The following is a 17,500-nucleotide window of genomic DNA, read 5'->3' on the forward strand; positions in this document are numbered from 1 at the left end:
GGTCGTTTTGGATGACATTTAGTGCATACAAAACCTGCTGGTACGACTGGGCAATTACCACAGTAAACGACTGTTGCTTTCTGGTGACCGGTGTTTTTTTGTGAACTCGTCCATCAGACTCAGACTCAGACAAAAAAAATGACAAGATATTACTGACATAAGAAAATCATACCGCCTTCTGTATTACACAATAAAGGCGAAGCCTTGTGCACGCCACAATTCAACAGCTCCAGCAATGAAGGTACAGTTTGGCAGGAAGGCATATGTAGAGATCTACTGTTGAGATACGACTTGAACTCCTACTTCAGCTCCACTTACAGTTCAGCGGAGCAAGCACACATTCTGACACAGGACGCAACACAATAATTAGTCCACTGTTTAAAAGTGTGGAGATGAGCTTATCGTTTTGTACAAAAGGCACATACATACACCAACAGCTGCCTGGCTTTTTTAAACAGAGTTTAAAAGGTTTAAAGGTCTACCACGGTGAGTTTATCCAGCCGTCCGTTACCCACCGCCCGACCACTATTAGTCCAACAAGTTCCAAAGTCCTCTCCTAGGCACAGTTCCCCATAGACTTGACGAACGAGCCGTCGGGCAGCTGTCTGAAGATACCTCGTAAAGTCTCCAGTTCCCGGCTGAGGTGCTCCACCCGTTTCCGTAGTCTATCGTTGTCCGACGACAACTCTATCACCTTGTGTTGCGTCTCGACGTTGCGCATTTTCGCCTTGTCCCGGCTCTTCCTCACGGCGACGTTGTTCCGCTCCCTCCGCAGGCGGTACTCGACGCTGCTCTTGTCGACATTTTTCTTGGACTTCCCCCGGTCACTTGAGCCCATCATCTTCATTCCCCCGCCGGGAAGCCCGCTCTGCTGGTGGTGCGGGCTCGGGACAGGGGTCGGGGGGGGCGTGGGGTGGCCCGGCTGAAGGTGCATGGTAGTCTGCGCACAGTGCGCTATTTGGTATTGCAGGTGAGGCAGATGCTGCGAGTGCAGCTGAGAGTGGTGGTAAGTAGGTGGCATCGCGTGGCCGAGGTCGTCCTCTTCCCGAGGCTCCTGTTTAATCGCCAGGGGTCTCATGCGTGGGGGCGGGTTGTCGTAGATGGGCTCCAGCTTGGCGTCCATGTATGCCATGCAGCCGTACGCCTGTTGCGACTGTCCCGAAGCGCCTTGAACGCCGTGCGGGTAGTCGTAGTCTCCGCTTGCCATCTTGAGTTTCTCTTGTTTGGAGCTGTTGTGAAATAAGTCGGCGAGGAACTCGTCGTTAAAAGCTGCAGGGTCGATGTAGGCAGCTATGTCAATGGAGTTCTCGTTCTCGTACACCTCGCTGAGGTCCCCGGCGGAGGCGCTGGACTGGTCTTTGTAGCAGAAGGCGCTTTGCTGGTTCTGTCCAAGGCTGGGCAGGGGGGGTCGTGGGGCGACCTCGTACAGGTTCGGCTGCTCCATGGAGTATCTATAGCCCGCCAGACATGGTGATGAGCTCCGGGAATCCAGCTTGTAGCAGTACCAGAGTCAGCCGCGCTGGCTAGAGGAACAGGCACGGAGAAGACCCGTAGGAGCGCTGGAGCAGGGACAGGTCGATGCGCCACGGGCGGACTGTGACTGGAAGCCTGACCGAGGGTGTACGGGGATACTCTGCCTGTGGTGCCGTGAAAGTTTAGCGTCCACTCGCACACCTTGTGTTGGTTGGAGGTCCCTGCTCTGACACTGACAGCCTGCTGATTAACTCGCTTATTTATACAGTGAACGCAGCTGCGCGCCCAGGGTCCTAGCGCTCGCCCTCTCCACGCAACAGTCACACATCGATATCAATGGACTCTTTCAACTGAATGAGGATGCTCGTCCACATTTTTTATTTGAGAATGATGTTTGGTCTCGATCATCTGGGCCAGTAAGCTCAATTACAGACACTATTGGTCACATCTGAATAATATTTTCAATGTCTGTTGTTATTAAATTACTTATTGTAGAGCTGTATAAGGCCTACACTAATGCCGTGATTACTTTTAATAACTAACCAGTGATGTTTTAAATAGCCGAAGTCGAACAATCAGGCAGAGACAGGCAAACAGCAGCCTAGATGACCTGTTAATATGCATACATAATCCTTTTTCTGGCCATTTCTGACCGTTTACACAAATAACGCAGGTGACATAATGTATTGGTCTAAACTTCAACACAGAAACTCCCTGTGCATTGAAAAAGACGACAGAAGGGCAAACAATACCAGATTCTTTTTTTTTTTTTTTTTACAGAAGTAATCTTTGATCACTTTTTTTTAGTAACAACTCGAGCCCGTAACCGTCGGTCAGCGGCGGTAACGGACTCGTTCTCATGAAAAGATGGATGGAAATGCACGCTCTCAGTTAGAGCTGCGCGCACTGGCCAGACGTGCTCTGTGGTCAAACGGGCGCGGACAGATTAAACGCACGCGCACTGTCAAGTAAGCCTGTAACTATTAATTGTTCCAGAAAAATAAAAATGAATAGGGCGCGATGAGCGTGTTTCTATTTCACGCCTGCCTGTTCTATACATGGGAGAGGAAAAGGGTGGGGTGATCTCAGCCGAGCTCTGTATACCCATGGACTAGCCTACCATTAAATTATGCTGCTGATTTTGGCGTGAAAGGGCTCTGCTGACGGTGAAGTCCCTCCGTGGAATTGAGAAGTTGGACAGGGGTAATCTTGGAGTGGTCAGAGTGCAGATGTATTTGTCCGTGCCCTGCGCCAACAGATAGCCTACTATGCACCATTCCAAGTGGAGCCATTGAGTCGATATTTTGGATACGTCTGATTTTAGGAATGATTCATATTTCCTGGAAACGAGTCTACATCAGATGGCTGAGGAGTTCGTCTGCACCTGTGTCCCTCTGTGGAGTCGTGACTCGTGCGCGCCTAAACGTGTTAATCCGCTGGACGCAGCCTGCGTTAAGCAAACCTGCAAAACCACACCTCACGGTTAAATTTATCTCCAAGTACTAGGCCTACTCGATGCCTCCTCCTGAATCGCATATCAAAGTAAACTGCAGGAACTGCCCTTTTCGAGCTGCTAGTTTATGCAACGAAGTATGGTCGAGCAATCTGCTTTTTTTTAATAACATGAATGATTTCTCCACAATCATAAACTGCTTTCATCTCTGCGCCCATCTCCACACCCTTTAGTTTGGCTCAATTACTCATGTCCAGACTGCTTGGACACAGAACACACGTCGGAAGACGTAGCCTAGAGCAGAATGTATACATTGCAATGAGAGTCACTTGTTTGTGCATCAATGCAATTAGAGTGATCAGGTTTTTTTTTTTTTTTTAAAACACATCAAATATAAGCAAAGTTATAATCTTTGTTAATGTATTGGCCTGTGTTCACATCCCTGCATCTCGACCTCTGCAATTCGCACATGTGTTCAGCCTTCAGTCTTGAAGGGTAACTCACAACAGGACTCACCTTTTCCAGTGATGCTAGGAGCCAATAATGCTAGGCGCTAATCTATCTGATCAAGTCGAGAAATGTGGTATTAAATGAGATGAAACGTCAGAATTCTTGCATAATGCATGTTATTTCATGTATATAGACAACTATTTTTTAAATGGGTAAATCATAGAAGACCCTACCATCATGGTTCTGATATCTCCAGATTACAGACCTTCTCCCCTAGCTACATGTTTATGAAAAGGTATCCTCAGTTTCATCAATTTATCTTTTACATACGTGTAGAAGTTTTAAACCAAGTTAATAAAAATCACAATTATTTAATCTGATTTTCATGAGGGCAGTTATATAAAACTTGAGCAAGACAGATCGTATCAAATGATGGCACATCTGGAGAATCCAGACTGTCCTCACAATAAAACAACATGCTGCATGAATGGCTCCCTCTCATAATGGCCAAGGAGCAGCGGTAGCGCCGTGACTCTGAAAAGAACCTTCGGTCAACAGTTGTGGAACCTCACGCCCTCAGTCTCGGATGAGGCGAACTTCCTTGTCATGCACAACCCGAGGAACAGAGGGCGCACTTCGAGAGAACACTCCCAACCTCTCTAAATTTGCTGACGGCTGGGGTTTTTGTGTCACTGGGAGTAAAACGCCGTTGGACTCACCACCGATTTGGAGATACGGAGAAAAGACAGTGTTTCCATAATCCTGTCCATTTAGTGTGTGTAGCCTTCAGCTCACCATATCCAGTCTTTTAGCAAGGTGCTGATGACATCTCTCAAAAAATCGAAGCATTTAGACTACCAGATTAATAGCCTAAATAAATCCGTTGAAATGTTTTATATGTGGGCCTATCTCCTTGTCTATATGGCTTGTATTATACTGTTATCGTTTTTAGATGTTCATGTAAACTATGTTGTTATACTTGAAAAACGTGTCGTTAGTAAAGAACATCCTTGTTTTATCTCTTGTATGCCAAAATGAAGTCACTGTTGCTATGATTGTCCCAATGACAGAATATTTTCTTACATAAACACTCGAAACTAAAAGATTGCTTTGCAATTGGTGAGACTTACTGTCGATCACTTTGTGTATTGCATCATGTCTTCGCATAGGGCCCTCTCATTGGTTGAGTTGGTAGATGCCCCTACAAGGAAAAACGATTTCGCAATACTTCTCAAGCGGCTCCCAATGAACTAGCTAAACAATAACAGACTTCTGCGAGCTAGCTACTTTTATTATAAACAGATCTGGATTTTTGGTGTACCTTGGCCGATCGATGGACGATTGAGAAGACGTTAACATTCTGAAGGTAATTTGTGTTCAGTTGGAGAGTTTCTATCCGATTTTACCAATGTAACGTTGCCTGTCAGAAAAGTGTAAAAGTCAGTTAGCAGCTTCGAGCTAAAGACGTCTGAACTTTATACGGTTTAACTATATTTTTTTCATTGTTATGTCAACTAGTTCTATACATTTGTCATCACACCATGTGTGAAAATATTGTCTACAAAATCGGAGGGGTCTTTGACAAACCAGCATCGGTCTATGCTAGTCCCATTGTGTGAGACAGGGAGATGGAAGGTACTAGTTGACGTGGACTGTGGTCTCCAATAGCTTGCTAACATGTTAGCTCGCTAGGTATCGCTAGGGGTTTTGCAATCACGCAACCTCAGTGGCTAGCTAGCTTAGTAACGACAGGACCGTGTCTACCAAAGCGAGACGGCCAACTTTCAATCCAGCGTTAACTCTAAATAGCCTGACAGTTGGTGTTATCGCGAAAAAATAACGTCATTGTGATGATGATACTCTGATGTGTGGAAGGGACAAAGAGACAACTGGTGACATCTTACAGTTAGTTGGAGTAGCTGTTTATGTTAGCATGGTGTGCTAGCTAACGTTAGCTAGCGGTATTCCCCGTCTGGAGATAAGCAGCAGCAGAGTATCATAAACATGATCTGGGTCTGCTGATGGTGCCATGGAATAATTAGCTCGGTGTATAACCATTTCAGATTGAATTCAGTCGGCCAGTGTTAGTGATGGAAGTGAGTTAGTTTAAAAACACACAGCGTCTGGAAAGTGATGATTTGCTGGGAAGCTGCGTCTGACTCCGGAGTTTCCCTCTTGCAAGGCACAAAGGCGCGGGCGGGCGGGCGGGGGAGCAGGCTGCGATGATGCAATCAGTGGCAACTCTGGGCTAGCCCGTACTGGCGGTGTTATGCTGCATATTTAATACGTGCTGTGCGAATAAAGCCATACATCCCAGTTGCTGACCGCCGCTACGAGGTCAGCTGGCCCTTGAACATAAAAGCATCTTATTATGTGGCGCTAAAATGATAATTTAGAAATGATAATAATGAAAATATTTCAGTCATCGCAAGACAATAAAGTGGGAACAGTAACTTGATATATCCTGTCATACCAACGAGGACAGTCGGTTGGACTTAACCAAATAACATGCTAACCATAAAACACCAACCCAGTAGTCAATGGCACACACACACACACACACTCACACTCACACTCACACACACACCCAGTAGTCAGTGACACACACACACACACACACACACACACACACACACACACACACACACACACACAGTAGTCAGTGGCACATGTGTTATTGAATCAGTAACTTGCAGTAGCAGGGTGGAATGCAACCAGAGTGCAGCTTTGAAGCTGATTCTGTTGGTCTGGGCCAGCTCTGTTTTAGGTCCAGCTTCTGTGTGTGTGTGTGTGGTGTGTGCGCGTGTGTGTGTGTGTGTGTTTGCACTCCCACGCCCTGTGCTTTGTGTATCCCTGTGGGTGTATCACTGCTTTACACTGATCTGGTTTCCTCCTTCCCTGTCCCCCCCCCCCCCCCCCCCCCCGTGCAGAAATGCACACACACATACACACACACGCACACACACACACACACACACACACATACACACACTCTCTTTCCTCTTCCTGTTGCCATGGGGATCCTCCTGAGGGACTGGGTCTCCTGAGGTTTTAGGCAGTGTTAGGTGGGGCTTGTAGGAGGCTTAGTTAATTAGTTAGTTAATTAGTTATTAAGTGAATCATATTCCACAGTGCCACCCTCAGCACTGTGATGCTGCCCCTTGTGGACATGATGAGTATGTCACGCTGAAGGGTCATAGCATTATTGTTCGCTTTGGTGTATGTGTGTTTTGTAATGCTGTGTGTGTGTGTGTCCTGTCCATTCTGCAGGTTGTGTGCAGCTCTAGTGCAGTGGTGCTTCCCACACCTGGACGCCCTGCCCCTCTAACCTGTGACGCGCGCCAGCACTGACACCAGCAGAGAGCGCTAGAGAGCGAGCGAGAGAGAGCCAGGGTTGGTTGGAGCAGATTCAGATGAGCATGCCGTCACAGCAGAAGCCAATGACAGACCAGAACGGCGTCAGCGTCATCCAGAGCCAGACACTCTCCAGCACCACCCTCCCCACTGGAGGGGGACTGCAACAGGTACACACACACACACACACACACACACACACACACATCTGAACACATTCCCACTGTGCCTATACACTTTATACACACCCCCACACATTCTCCTGAAGTATGACCATAATGTGTTCTTGTCTTACGATCGACCCTGACACACACACACACACACACACACACACACACACACACACACCTCTATACAATACTTTACATTAAAAACAAACAGACACTCCAGACATCCTTATATGCCTATACCCCTTACACAAGCATTCCAGCCAATCTAACGGGGTCCTGATTCCCTACTGTTAGTGTGTTAGGTGCCCCAGCAGATGCCTGTGAGTTCAGCACGTAGCACTACCAGGCTTGCTCTAATACTTTAGGACACTAGGCAGCCAATTGAATGTTAGTGTGCTCTGATGAGGGTTTCCTAATCCTGTGAGTGTGTGTGTGTGTTGTGTTTTAGGTGCCCCAGCTGGTGCCTGTGAGCTCTGGCGGCGGGGGCAAGGCGGCACCCCCCAGCCGCATGAAGAAGGGCGCGTCGGCGGACAAGGAGAGCGACGAGTACCGCCAGCGGCGCGAGCGCAACAACCTGGCGGTGAAGAAGAGCCGCATGCGGAGCAAGCAGAAGGCGGCGGACACGCAGCAGCGCGTCAACGAGCTCAAGGAGGAGAACGAGCGGCTGGAGGCCAAGATCAAGCTGCTGAGCAAGGAGCTGAGCGTGCTCAAAGACCTCTTCCTGGAGCACGCCCACAACCTGGCCGACAACGCCCCCCCCAGCGCCGCCGTCGCCGCCGCCGCCAGCGAGGCCTGCGGCGCACCCCCGCACAACAACAATAACAACAACAACAACAACAACAATAGCAACAACAACAAGAGCAGCAGCAGTGGTGTGGGCCAGTGAGGACCCCAGACGCCCCCCCCAACTGCTCTCCTCCAACACTGCATGACCTTCCTCTTCCTCACCCTGTCGTTCTGTTGGCTGTAGTCCTATGCTGTTCTGTTCTTTCTGGGGTTCTATCATGCGTTGTCTTTGTACTGTCAGGTTGGGTTCTCATCTGGTTCTGGGAATGAGGAACAGGGAACAGACTTTTCTGCTTTTTGTAGTGTCTGTGTCTTTGTGGGTGTGTGTGTGTGTGACCCCAGACAGAGGTTTCAAGATGTTTCAGTGACTTGAGGTCATAGCACAGGGTGTTTGACCCCTGAACCCTGACCCCTGGTATGTTTCAGCTCCGCTATGATCAGGACCTCAGACCCATTAGCACTGGCCCTCACCAGAACCAATGTGCTCACTCACACACACGCACACACACGCACACACACACACACACACACACACACGCAGGTGTGTGTATTTTTTTGTTCTGATCTATCTAATCGACCCTTGACCTCAGGCTGCTCCGTAGCCTCACCACACGGCCTTGTCTGCGCACAGAGTTTCCACGAGTGTGTGTGCCCCCCCCACGACTGACAGCACCTCCTCACACCTCCCCCCACCTCCTCTGCTTTTCTACCCGGGGTTTTCTATGACAAGGGGGAGCTGGCGGCGCTCCTCTTGAATGTTGCACTACAAACATGGGGCAGGAAGACGTTTCAGACGCTTGACCACACCCTGGCGTCCTGAGCGACTTCAGCTGAAATGGTATTTGGCTCGATTGTAAAGCAGAGATACTTTTATGTAAAAGAGAAAAAAAAAGAAAAGAAAAAAAAAAAACAGACAAAGTCTCGACTAATTTCCAGGCGAATGTTGGATGAGTATTTGATTGACGTTTGATATTTGATTGACGTTCGATATTTGATTGACGTCTTGCTGAGCTGTTGATGTTGCTGTGCAGCATTCTATCATGACTAGGGTCTCCTAGCTTTTTTTATAAGAGTTTTATGGGGGTATTATTGTGAATTGTAAATTAAAATTGAATACAAACCTCAGATTTGCATCTCTTCATTCTGTTACTGGGTGCAGAGCCCAACACTGGAGAACTGTGTGTGTGTGTGTGTGTGTGTGTGTGTGTGTGTGTGTGTGTGTGTGTGTGTGTGTGTGTGTGTGTGTGTGTGTGTGTGTGTGTGTGTGTGTGTGTGTGTGTGTGTGTGTGTGTGTGTGTGTGTGTGTGTGTGCGTCTTAGCGATAATGGCTTCTGATCTAAAGTTATTGATAATGTACATCTACAGTTATTTATTATTTACATTAATAGCAGATGCTTTTATTTGACGGAGTTAAACTGCAATCTATCAGCTTTACTGATATTCCTTATTTACCTAGGAGAATGTCCTCACACACACACTCTCACACTCATAAATCTGGATCATACCCACTTTATGACCTTTAATAACCCTGTGGCCACTCTCCTCAGTCGTGAGTCAGAGTCTCACAGTGCCAACGTCACGTCATCAGGGTTGCTGTTCCAGCCAGAACTCAAGGTCACAACCCCGTCCAAGGTCGTGTTGCATGGCTGGCCCCCATGTGAGGTGTCGGGTGAAGGGAAGGTAGTAAACTGGTGACTGGTAAATCGCTGCGTGGCAATGGGTAATCGTTTCCTGTACGGGCCGTGCCTTACCTGAGGAAAAAGGTAAGGACAGAGTCTTCTTCAGCGTGACTTCCTGCTTCCTGTACAGGCCGTGCCTTACCTGAGGAAAAGGTAAGGACAGAGTCTTCTTCAGCGTGACTTCCTGCTTCCTGTACAGGCCATGCCTTACCTGAGGAAAAAGGTAAGGACAGAGTCTTCTTCAGCGTGACTTCCTGCTTCCTGTACAGGCCGTGCCTTACCTGAGGAAAAGGTAAGGACAGAGTCTTCTTCAGCGTGACTTCCTGTTTCCTGTATGAGCAAGCCTCACCTGACGACAGGTAAAGGTTAGGGGTCGCACCAGAGCATAGTTTTACAAATCGGGGAGCCAACTTGTTTCCTGAGAAACTTGAGGGCTCCAATAGGCACACACACTCGGGGGTCTTGACCAATAGGCACACACACTCGGGGGTCTTGACCAATAGGCACACACACTCGGGGGTGGAGTGCTCCAATAGGCCTACATACTCAGGGGGGTCTTGATGAATAGGCACACACACACTCAGGGACATCTTCATATCAACATTTGTGTGTGCCTTGACTTGCATTCATTAAAAGACTGCAACTATGAAGCGTTGGTTTCAGCAGAGCAAATGTTGATATGAAGATGCCAGTTGGTCTTACCTTAGCACACACACACAGACACACACACACACACACAAATGTTGATATGAAGATGCCACTTGGTCTTACCTTGGCACACACACACACACAGAGACACACACACACACACAAATGTTGATATGAAGATGCCACTTGGTCTTACCTTAGCACACACACACACACACACACACAAATGTTGATATGAAGATGCCACTTGGTCTTTCCTTACGCAAAGGTGACGAATGGGTGATACAGACAATATTTTAATGCAACATTCAGTCAAAAAAGTGATTTTTCTTTTTCAAGTATTTGTATGAATTGCATTTGTATATTGTATTGTGTTTGTGTATGTGTGTGAGAGTGTGTGTGTGTGTGGGAGAGTGAAAACTCAAACACACTCTGTATCTCTGTGCACACACTCCTGGTCTGGGTTGTGTGTGTGTGTGTGTGTGTGTGTGTTTGTGAGTGTCCCTATGTGTTAGGTGAAAATTCACCCTAGTTACCTCAGGACTCCGGAGCTGCATATAAGTATATTTATTAGACAAACAACAATTGCAATCGGGCTCACTCCCCGCACAAGGCTGAAAGTGAAGCCCTGATAAACACATCGCACAAGGTTTATATAGACAGAAGTTGAGCGTTCAGCAGGGATAACCACGTGGTGGATCTCTGACGTCTGAGGCAAGGATGGAAGTTTTGCACAAGGTCGGAAGAAGCACAGTTCGACCCTTCTTATCACCTCTGGTCTAAACATGCTCTTGAACATATGCAGACTAAGTGGCACCTAATAATCTAAGTTACACACGCACACAGAAAAGCCATGTTGCTGCTTTCATAAGCACATGATTCATACAAGGAATATATTAATACAAGGCACTTGTTTCATATAGTCATTAACAGTGCTTGGAAATTATCTCCATCAGTCCCTCCTTTTATCCCTGTCAATGGATAATTCAAAATCACAATCAAAATCACAAATCATCTTTCTTAATTCGTCAATTATCAATTTCCATGGATAACCTCAAAATCATCACTCTGAGCTTCATCACATGGATTTTCGGAACAGAGATCATTACTGAGCATCACTCCATATCATCATAAGTCAATCGTTTAAAATGTCATAATATTTCTCATCACACATTTGTATACTTTGCACTTGTAGGCCAACATAGTGGGTGTCAACTGTGTGTGTGTCAAATGGGCCTCATTTATAAAACGTACTTACGCACAGATTTGATCTTAGAGTGATCGTGCGATCAAATCCACGTCAAAGTACAGATTTATAAAAACCGGTTTGGCCGTGGAAAAGGACATATCTCTACGTCTGTTCTAGTTCGCGTAAGTACATTTCTTTGTGGCAATACTGGAGTACTGCAGGAATTTGGAACTCTCCAGTTTCATCATCATCATCGTCACCACCACCGTCACCATTAGGGCTAATGGTAAAAGGCCAAATGAATGTTTCGCTCAATAAAATCAATTAAACAATTTGAATAATTCATACATGAATGAAATTCACGTCTTATAGGTATTCATTTTAATTCCACACGTGTAAAACATTTTGCTCAATTTATAGCCTATACAAATCCTGATAGTGACAGTTTTCAGTAGGAGATATGGCTGCATTGGCGTTGTTAGAGGATATTGCCAACCGCGCAATAAGGAGAGAAAGGGTTTTTCGTGATCGCGCACGATGATGTATGGCTGATAAGCAGGTACCGCTTGCCAAGAACGGCTCTGTTAGAGCTTTGTGCCCAAATGGGCCCTCATCTACAGAGACGCACCTGATGCAACCAGGCCATACCCGTTCAGGTTCAGGTTTAGTCTATTCTTGGGTTCCTGGCTACAGGAACGTTCCAACGAGAAATTGGAGACCAGTCGGGTATATCCCAGTCGTCTTTAAGCAGAAATTTGCCCGATATTTTTCGCGGTATTATCCCTCTATGTCCGAAATGTATTACATTTCCATACAGTGCTCAGGAACAGCGAAATGTGAAAGAGGATTTCCTGCGTAAAACAGGGTTCCAATTGCGCACACTCAGACAGCCTAGGAAGCCCACTTCAATACAGCACATGCCCGTGCGCGGTCGGTAGTGGAGCGCAGCATAGGCATGCTGAAGGGAAGGTGGCGATGATTGGATGCATCGGGAGGGAGACTGCTATATGACCCCGAAAAGGTTTGCCAGATCATCCTAGCCTGTTGTGTGCTTCACAACATCTGTCTAAGCCATGGCATAGAGCTAGGAGAAGACGAAATGCGCATGGACCAAGATGACCACCCTCCAATCCCAGCTGACTGGAACACGCACATCACTGCGCTGAGAAGACGGGAACTGATTCACCAACTATACCAACAGGTAAATAATGTTGATAAGACTAAATGCACACATGTTCACATTTTCTTCAGAATGTTTTATTTAGGCACGTTTGTTCAAAGAACCCTCAATAGCAGACAGAGTTCGGCAACAGACTCATTCAAGTCCCTTTGTGAATGAGAAGAGGAAGCTGGTGATGGCCGACGAGGCCCCGATGCTGGTGCAGCAGGTGCTGCTGCCGCAGATGCGGCTTCTGGTGCTGCTCGTGCCGCAGGAGACGTGACCATGCCACATACTTTGCTTTTGCCATTACGCCACCAGACAGGCTTTCGAACAATGTTTTGGCCCGCATCTGCCCTTCCATCAGCAGAACGTCGATTTCAGCCTCACTATAATTCTTCTTTTTACATGTTTCTTTCTTGCTTGCCATTGTCACAGAGAGTTTGTGCATTGAGCATGCCTCCGTTTGTGCATTGAGAATATGCTAATTAGTAGTGGTGTCAAACGATTAAAATATTTAATCTCGAATAATCGCATTTATGTCATAGTTAACTCAAAATTAATCACGATTAATCGCACATTTTTATCTATTCTAAATGTCCCTTCATTTATTTATTTTTTCCATCATTTTTATTTGAATGCCCTTATCAACATGAAAAAGTGGATTGGCTTGCTTTATGAAAATGTTTTATTTTATTGAAAACCAACATTGCCAAACAGGGCGGTACAAAATAAAATTATAAAGTGCACATTTCAGGTAAACAAGGACAAGGTGCAGTTAAACCATGGCTTAATATTTTCTTTTTTTCAAGTTTGCTGGGAACATAGCAGTCAGGCCTCTTATTTCAGAAACAATGAACGTAACAGTTAGGTTACCAATAAAAGGTAAGCCTACTACTTCTTTGCTTTCAGCCAGCTGCCTGTTGACATTTTCAGACATTAGTGAAGCGCGCTTCTTTTGCACAACACAACTTTTAAAAGTAAACTTTCCATTCAGAAGCTTTTTATGATTCATTTCGCCGTATCGCGCTCACCATTCACTCAAACCGTAAGTTAGCCTACTACACAGTTTGCGAGGCCAAAAGAACGTTAATCTAAAAAAAAAATGACGCCGTTAAAATGGGTTTGAGTTAACGCCGTTAATAACGCGTTTAACTGACAGCACTACTAATTAGATTAAGTAGGGGCGTTTTGAGGGCGGAGATTCAGTTGGCACCATTCCACGATCATTTGTGATTTATAACTGACGGATTGGCGTACACGTGTTTTTTTGTGCGTACGTTCGTTTTCTCTGAATCACACTTACGATCATTTCAGAAAATGTCTTAGATCAAATGGAGGATGGTTTCTACGCAACATTTTATAAATGAGGCCCATTAGCTCGCCTAGGCTTCAGATAACATTCAAACAAGGCCTCTTTGCTGTGTCCTTGAAGGCCCTGTTCCCCATCAGGCATTCTGCAGAACACATCGGCTGTTGAATATTACTGGGCAGGAAAATGTAAACAGTCTCTTTGTGGAAAGTGTGTTTGGGCAGTCTGGTTCCCCCATCACGGATGATCTTTGGACAGGCCCCATCGCGGACATTTGACCAAGACCGGTGCCTATTGTGATCAATATGCTAACAGTGTCAAAATGTAGAGCAGTACAGTTATTATCAAAAGTTCCACACGTTGTTTAATTTTCCCCTTGTAACTCCCCATGACTTCACAGAGAAAGGACCGCTCCTCCCTCCCAGTCTCCACTAAGCTCTTTTACCCCACTGGACAGTGTAGTTTTCTTCACCAGGTTTGAGACGAAAAATTGCCTAACGCAAAGAATCCCCTTTGTAGCTGGACTTCTGTCACAGTGGCCCGGCCTTGGAAAACTGTAGAGGAAGACAGCTCTTATCCTCTGTTTCTTTCTAAGGAAGGCTTACTCGTTTACAATGGTTAGATGTATCCAGGTGACTCTCTCCGCTATTTTGACTGTGGTAGATGTTGACAGTAACACTTGGTATGGTCTGTCCCACTTGGGCGAGCGGCAGTGTTTTCTTTTGAGGCTGTTGATTAGGACCCAATCTCCTGGCCCAACCTTGGTTTCAGCCTCACAGGTTCCTGTGAACGGAGCGTCTCTAACTTTAGTCAATTAAACGACTCCACAAAAGTTAGTCTCTTACTCCACATAAAACACACAACAGAGTCTCTCTAACTTTAGCCTTAAATGGCTCCACAAAAGTTATGTCTTTAGGAAGGAAGGGTAGGAAATTTACATATTTTTTAGGGGGCAATTTTTGCCCCCACTGACTGAAATCCAGGGGCATTTAAAATAAAATTGGGGGCACTTTTTGAAACTTGTGAAATAACATTTAACTATGTTCAAAATAATAAACATACTTATTTAGGCTTAGAGTATATGGGGATTGTCATCAAAAGGCAATAATAAGACCATTAAGCAGTACTCTACAAATTCAAAGTGTTTTCTTAGATTTTTTGAACAAAAAACAAACAGAAAACATAAATCAGACAATCATATTCAATTGTATTCTTATTTCTTATGTGGTTATTTATTGTTATTATTACATTATTTAAACAACTATTATAAGTTTTGTCTTTCTTTTTTTATCAATCAATCAATCAATCAATTCAATCTTATATAGCGCTTCTCTATATACCCGAAGTCGCTTTACAGAGTCCAGAGTCCAGCAGTCATTCATACACAGTCATGGTAAGCTACCTCAGTAGCCACAGCTGCCCTGGGGCAGACTGACAGAAGCGTGGCTGCCAATCAGCGCCAACGGCCCCTCCGACCACCACCAACATTCATTCATATTCATACGATGCAATGCATGTCTTTATGATGGTGGGGGAAACCGGAGTACCCGGAGTAAACCCACGCAGGCACGGGGAGAACATGCAAACTCCACACAGAAATGGCCTGGAACGACCTGGAACGACCAGGATTCGAACCCAGGGCCTTCTTGCTGTGAGGCGACAGTGCTAACCACTGAGCCACCTGCTGCTAACTTATTATATTTATTGATTTTTTTCTTACCTTTAATCATGTACCTACCATAGTACAGGAAATACAGATAGGACTAGTTAGCTAGCTTGCAAGCAAGCCTTTGTAGCTAACGCACTATCAGAGCTAGCTAATGTTAGCTAACTAACGTTTAACTAGCTAATGTTTAACTAGCTAAACCGAACTAAATAATTAAAAAAAATATTATTACTAGTTATCATTCACCGTAGGCGATGGCGTGTTGCTTGGCGCCTGGTGACAAAAGGCCATGTATTTCTTTATGTTTTCGCTCCCCTTGATGAAGTCAGTGTGCCTGTGCTGGATTGACAACGATTGGCAACTCGTTGTCCACAAATCCGACATGCATGGAAAAAAATGTGTGTATTTTTCTCGTCGTCGTCATCCTCCACCCCAAGCCAATATAGCTTCCATTTTTCGAATGAAAATGTTATCTTTTGGAACCTGAGATGGTGACGGAGACTGTGTTTGCTGATCCTCATTTCTCCTCACACTCGCAGTCACAGGTCTGATTAAGAAGCGCTCCATTTATATTTTTCGTTAGAACGTTTGGTTCTTCACGCACGCGCAACATCAGTCAAGGCGAAAATCTAAAACATTTTATGGCAACTGGACTGGGTCATATAGGCTACGATGTTTTTGACAAGTTCATTAAATTATTATTAGAGGAAATTATAGGGGCATTTTTTGCCCCTCTCCTAGTGATATCAGGGGCAAAATTATATTTCTTAGGGGCAGTTTTGCCCTTTGCCCTCGTGTATTTCCGACGCTGCTTTAACTCCACATAAACTATACTAGCGTGCACGCACAACAAACAAACAATATACTCACAGCTCAGAGTCCACCACCTATAGTCTAATTCAATTCCTTCACTCTCGGCTCTCCTCGCTGGCAGGCCCTGGCCTCCTTCCAATTCAAGTTGGAGGTCTTTAGAAAAACGGAGTCTTGTACTCCTCCGTACGGTTTAGGTCCTGATGATTAGGCCAGCGTGGAGAGTCGATGAGGTTGTTGGAATCCCGGTCACGAGCCCCCAAATATGTTAGGTGAAAATTCAGCCTAGTTACCTCAGGACTCCGGAGCTGCATATAAGTATATTTATTAGACAAACAACAATTGCAATCGGGCTCACTCCCAGCACAAGGCTGAAAGTGAAGCCCTGATAAACACATCCCACAAGGTTTATATAGACAGAAGTTGAGCGTTCAGCAGGGATAACCACGTGGTGGATCTCTGACGTCTGAGGCAAGGATGGAAGTTCGGAAGAAGCACAGTTCGACCCTTCTTATCACCTCTGGTCTAAACATGCTCTTGAACATATGCAGACTAAGTGGCACCTAATAATCTAAGTTACACACGCACACAGAAAAGCCATGTTCCTGCTTTCATAAGCACATGATTCATACAAGGAATATATTAATACAAGGCACTTGATTCATATATTCTTAAGTCATTAACAGTGCTCTGAAATGATCTCCATCACTATGAGACACAGCTGGCCAGTGAGGGCTATCATCTCAGGGTTTCATGACTGCTGAGAAGAGGGGATTCAGGAGATCAGGGTGTGTGTGTGTGTTTAAATGTGTGTGATTTTCCCTCAACACGTCAGAGGGAAAAGTGTGTGTGTGTGTGTGTGTGTGTGTGTGAGAGAGAGAGAGAAAGATAAGGGGGGGGGGGGGTTACAGGTGTGTGTGTAACTGAAGTTGGTGTGTGTGTTGGAGATGGGCTAATCTGCTCTGACCTTGTGCGATCTCTCCCAGTGATCAAGTCTCAGTGGAGTGTGTGTGAATGTGTGTGTGTGTGTGTGTGTGTGTGTGTGTCTCAGTGGAGCTCCTCTGCTTTGGTCTTCCCTAAAGAAAACAGAAACTCACATGTAATGCATGAAGGCTACAGGATATATGGACTGAAGATGTACTGAGGGTGTGTGTGTGTGTGTGTGTGTGTGTGTGTGTGAAAGCATATGTGTGTTAGTGTGTGTGTGTGAAAAAATTTGTGTGTTAGTGTGTGTGTGTGAGTGTATATGTGTGGGTGTGTGCATGTGTGTGTGTCTGTGTTTCTGCATATGTGTGTGTAAATATGTGTGAGACAGAGGGGGGAGAGAGTGTGAGTGTGTGTGTGTGTGTGT

At 45.7% G+C, this 17,500-nt stretch overlaps 2 protein-coding genes across 3 annotated transcripts in view; one reads left to right on the forward strand and one right to left on the reverse strand.

Annotated features, from left to right (window-relative positions):
• The window catches only part of cebpa (CCAAT enhancer binding protein alpha), a 4,968-nt gene extending 449 nt beyond the window's left edge, over positions 1 to 4,519 (reverse strand). The window contains exon 1 of the mRNA XM_012828765.3: positions 1 to 4,519. This exon is cut by the window's left edge and continues 449 nt beyond it. Coding sequence (XP_012684219.1) covers positions 557 to 1,444 — 888 coding nt within the window. The 5' untranslated portion in view covers positions 1,445 to 4,519 and the 3' untranslated portion in view covers positions 1 to 556.
• A 76-nt stretch (positions 4,520 to 4,595) lies between these two features.
• Positions 4,596 to 17,500, forward strand: part of cebpg (CCAAT enhancer binding protein gamma) — a 20,763-nt gene continuing 7,858 nt past the window's right edge. Inside the window, exons 1-3 of one of the 2 annotated variants that reach the window (XR_004165974.2) lie at positions 4,596 to 4,742; positions 6,647 to 6,900; positions 7,349 to 8,018. Coding sequence is in view for 1 of the 2 variants with exons in the window: in XM_012828778.3 (XP_012684232.2) it covers positions 6,790 to 6,900; positions 7,349 to 7,786 (549 nt within the window). In the remaining variant the exon portion in view is untranslated. Of the gene's footprint in view, positions 4,743 to 6,646; positions 6,901 to 7,348; positions 8,812 to 17,500 lie in introns of those variants that run through there. The other variant, XM_012828778.3, reaches the window with a different exon arrangement.

This window comes from Clupea harengus, chromosome 20 (assembly GCF_900700415.2).
Source record: "Clupea harengus chromosome 20, Ch_v2.0.2, whole genome shotgun sequence".
NCBI classification, from domain to species: Eukaryota; Metazoa; Chordata; class Actinopteri; order Clupeiformes; family Clupeidae; genus Clupea; species Clupea harengus.